The sequence below is a fragment of the Eucalyptus grandis genome, chromosome 8 (genome assembly GCF_016545825.1).
Source record: "Eucalyptus grandis isolate ANBG69807.140 chromosome 8, ASM1654582v1, whole genome shotgun sequence".
NCBI classification, from domain to species: Eukaryota; Viridiplantae; Streptophyta; class Magnoliopsida; order Myrtales; family Myrtaceae; genus Eucalyptus; species Eucalyptus grandis.
In genome coordinates this window covers 52,228,672-52,233,147 of record NC_052619.1, presented here as the reverse complement: position 1 = coordinate 52,233,147, position 4,476 = coordinate 52,228,672, and the positions used below count along the sequence as shown (strand labels likewise).

The 4,476-nt window shown below is 42.0% G+C and overlaps 1 protein-coding gene across 1 annotated transcript; it reads right to left on the bottom strand.

The window, feature by feature from the left end:
* Nucleotides 1-1,946: 1,946 nt before the first annotated feature.
* On the bottom strand, nucleotides 1,947-3,487 carry LOC120287334 (putative receptor-like protein kinase At3g47110). The gene is made up of 2 exons (XM_039300105.1): nucleotides 2,506-3,487; nucleotides 1,947-2,344 (listed from the first exon to the last, which is right to left on the bottom strand). Exons 1-2 carry the CDS (start codon nucleotides 3,485-3,487, stop codon nucleotides 1,947-1,949), a joined length of 1,380 nt encoding a protein of 459 aa, XP_039156039.1.
* Between the last annotated feature and the right edge of the window lie 989 nt (nucleotides 3,488-4,476).

The following is a 4,476-nucleotide window of genomic DNA, read 5'->3' as shown; positions in this document are numbered from 1 at the left end:
TTTTATAATAATATAATTTAATAAAATAATATTTATAAATTCGAAATAATTATTTAATTAAAAATAATTAATTAGGGCTTAAACTAGATTACACTAATTTAAACATACAATTAGCCCTAATTAAATATCCATTAAACTAATCACACAACTAATCTAATTTAAATTAAAATAATCTAATCTAACCACCTAAATCTAATTAGACTAATCTAAACACCCCTTAAGCATCATTAATTCACTAAGCAAGAATTAGAGGATAAACTCATCGGTTTAACATTCTGGCGAGTCCACGGCGAAGGCGACGCCAAGGCGGTCGATAAACCCCAAAGCGGCGACACCAACGGAGGCCGGGAAGACACTGAAAACGGGCCTCGAAGTCTCCAAAACCTTGCTGTCTTCTGCTTCTGATCTGGACTGAACTGCAGAGAAGAAACCAGCAACTTCAACGGCGAAAACGGGCCGATCGGAGCTCCAGCAAGCGGGTGGTTGGCAACCAATGGCTCCCAGGGGTCTTGGGGATCTTGTAGGAGGTTGGGATGGACAAAGGAAGGGTCGGAAAGGGGCGAAACAGCAAGAAAATGCGGAACAGGCGGAGCAGGGCGGAACCAGACGGTCCGGTGAGCGGCAGCTTCTCTCAGGATTTCGGGACAGCCGGAGAATCGTTCCGGCGAGAGACAGGGTGCTCCGGAACGGGCTTGATGTCCTCGTCACGGACGTGGGTGGAGCATTCGCTGATTCATCCGGGAAGTTAACTTTTTACTCGGATCTTTGGCGAAAGGTCGGCTGGAGCAGAAACTGGAACGAGGGGAAAACAAGAGAGGAAAACGGCCGACGGTGGCCTTCCGGGCGTGCGACGATGGAGGGGCTGGTGAGCTCGGTTTCCTCTGGTTCTCTTGAGCTTTTACTAAGCCTCAACCATGGAGAAAGCCATGAATGAAGGAAGAAGATGGTCTGCAGAAGAGGGGGGCCTCCTTGGTGGCTCACTAGAGCTCAACACTTGTCTAAACCTCATTTGCTTTGCCCCCACCATGACATCACATGACATCATCCACTCCCTCTCCTCAATCTTCCTCCACAACCTTGCCAATAGGTGCAAAATAGCTCTTCCCCCATGGTATACGAATTTCATACATTTGTACATCAAATTCAATCAATTCTCACTCAGTTCCATCCAATTGAAGCTCAATTAAATCAACCCATGTGTCCTCGGCCTTCTCATGACATTTCCCCATCAAATGATCCAACTTGCATCCCGAAGATTCGATTAAAAACGCTCCTCTGAGAATCCCGAACAAAAACGGCATTACTTTGCTTTTCCGCCAAAAATCTCGGTTTGTAGAAAAATCTTTCCTAAAATGAATTGTGACTTGATAGAACTTCCAATTTCTATAATCGGGTTCAATTTCACGGTTAAATTCAATCTGGCGCGACTTTAGCACGTCCTAATCTACCGGGTAGCTTTTAGGAATTTTCTGTGCAATTGATCTGTGGTTGATTTTCTCAAGCCACAAAGTGCATCTTCGACACATTAGCGACTCTTGATTGTCGTAGAAATCTCGAGGTTTCAAATACGGACACAGGGTACCAAAACGATAGAGAAATCGGTCTAGTGTCGATTAACAAGAATTGTGCAATTAGGTGGAATCACCCATACTGAATTACATGGTTCTGTTGAATCGACCTATCTCCGGTCTCTAATCGGTCTGTGCCGTAATGACCCTTGCAGATTAGTACGGTCGAGCAGTCGTAACCTGGTCGAATTCTCAAGTCTATTGCGTTTAGATTCCTTAACGGCTTCACCTGATAGACTAGTTATCTCGTGAGTGATCAGCTCAGAGAAGAAAGCTATAGACGCGAAGATGAAATGCCCGACTTATTTAATTGAAACCAGAATTGGAAAATCGGGATGTCACAACATGACTCCATATGAAGCTCATAATATACATCAACTAGGCAATAACAATGAACTCAAAAAGTTTCCTCCTGATTCCTTGGAGTTTAGTCAATGCATCAACGATATCCATTCGTTCCCTTGGAGACTCAAAAGAGCAAGTCACTCCTATTTCAATGATCGAAACCAAACACTCTAGAGTGCTAAACCAGCTTTTGTCCTTGCCATCTAGAGCGATGATTTGTCTTTTCTCGGACTCTTGGTTTTCCTGAAGTAGAATGGGATCAATTACCTTTTCCACTTGATTTGCTAGCGCTGCCTTTGCGAAGCAATGAAGTTTCAGCCCATTTTCAAACATGTCATCAATTGGCCTCTTGCCCGTGAACATCTCCAAAATGAAGACTCCGAAGCTGTACACATCTCCCTCTGTGGACATTGCACTTCCCGAGCCATACTCTACAATAGTCAATAGAGCATAGTCATGCATAGTGAATAATTGAGATTGAAATATAGTCCAATGATGTTTCGTGCATTTGCCTTTTTATTTAAGGATCGATCTCCAATTGCGTGTTTGATACGAGGAAATAAATTGAAAGGCCAACATTCTATGTCATTACCTGGAGCTATGTAGCCAAAAGATCCTTTTACTCCTACAGAGCTTGATTGATCGACCAATAACTTATGCGTTGCTTCTGGAAGGAATCTGGCTAGCCCGAAATCACCTACATGTGCAGTCATTTCATCATCAAGAAGGACATTGCTTGGCTTTAGATCGTAGTGAACTATTGGCGTTTCACAGTGATGATGGAGATAATCTAGTGCGCAAGCAACATCAATGGCAATATTCACTCTCCCAAGTAGACTCAACTTGCTTCTTGCCATATACTGCGATGTAGTTGGGGGCAACCATTCATCCAAGCTCCCATTTGACATGAATTCATAAACCAATGCCTTGAAATCATTTCCATTAAAATCAAATCCAGAACATGCTGTGAGTACCTTCATGAGATTACGGTGTCGGATTCTTCTAAAGGCCCCGCACTCAGTTATGAAGCTCTTGGAAGCTCCGTAATATGTAAGGTCAAGAATCTTGATGGCCACGATCGATTGAGTCTGATCAAGAAGCCCTCTATACACGGACCCAAAACTACCCATGCCGAGCAAATTGGTGGAAGAGAATCCACCTGTCGCTTTCAGTAGACTGTGATAAGAAACATGCAAATGCCCATTTTCGAAAGAGCTTGAAGCTAATGCGTTCTTATTATATCTAAACCAAAAGAAGTATAACAAAGAGAGTATGCAGGCTACTCCTACAAGAGCAGAGACTGTGGATATCAAGATTTTTGCAGTTCCACTTGACTCTTTGCAGTCGCATTTTGGTAGTTGAAAATTTGGTAGACCCCCGCAAAGCTTCTTGTTTCCAACAACTGAAGTTGAAATGACACTTTTGAAAACTCCTCCTATAGGCAATGCACCCTCGAAATCATTGTAAGATAGGCTCAAATTCGACAGATTCAACGACCCTAGAAATTCCGGGATATGGCCGGACAATCGATTATTGGAAACATTCAAAACCTGAAGGCCTCTCATATAACTCATAGTCGATGGTAGGGGCCTGTCAAAGAAATTATCTTGCATATATAGGCCTTCCATGCTTGCATAATTGTTGATACTGCTTGGAACATGTTGAGATAATTTGTTCCCGTTAAGAGCTAATGCGTCGAGATTTTTCCATTTTCCAACCTTTGTTGGAAGGCAGCCGGTCAAACTATTTTGAGACAAGTTAAGATAAATTGACAAAGATGAGAGTCCCATAATTTCCGAAGGAATGTTACCGCTGAGGTCATTAATTGAAAGGTCTAAGAGAAGTAGGTTCTTGCAATTTCCTAGAGATGATGGTATTGAGCCTCAGAGATTATTGCTATACATACTCAATTTGGTTAACATCCTTAAATTCCCGATAGATTCCGGTATCTTCCCTGAGAATTTATTTTGACCAAGATCCATAAGCTCCAATTTGTTCAGGTTTCCAATCTCAGAAGGAATGTTTCCTGAGATGTTGTTACCCCCCATGTACAGGATTTGCAAATTGATGAGATTTCCAATTCTAGAAGGTAAGGTTCCAGAAATATGGTTCTTGTGTAACCCAAAACACGCAAGGGTGATAGAGAGGTTACTAATACAATTGGGTATTGGTCCTCCAAAAGCATTGCTCTCTATACCTAATAGTTTCAAGTTTGTGGAATTGGTTAAAGAGCAAAGGAAATCCAAATCAATAGATTCCCCACTTCCTAAGTTGTTTCGGCAAATTTCAAACCAATAGAGTTCTCTCATCTTTGAGAAAGAAGGAACTTTCCCGGTGAAGTTGTTCGATCCGATTGCAAAGATATCAAGATTAGAGGCGTTGGTAATTGACTCAGGAATGGGTCCAATGAGGTGGTTTTCACACAAAGAGATATACTTGATATTTGGAAGAGTGAAGCCTAAATCACTAGGTAAGCCCCCCTCTAACTGATTTTCACCCAAACTAAGCACTTGCATAGTGGATATATTGAAAATTGAGATAGGAATCGTACCGACAAATTTAT

Bases quoted from the DNA above. Each gene is read 5' to 3' on its own strand.
- LOC120287334 (XM_039300105.1), bottom strand. From the start codon at position 3,487: ATGAGTTATATGAGAGGCCTTCAGGTTTTGAATGTTTCCAATAATCGA. The intron at 2,345-2,505 runs GTAATGACATAG...TGACTATTGTAG, and splicing joins TTTTGGCTACATAGCTCCAG to AGTATGGCTCGGGAAGTGCA.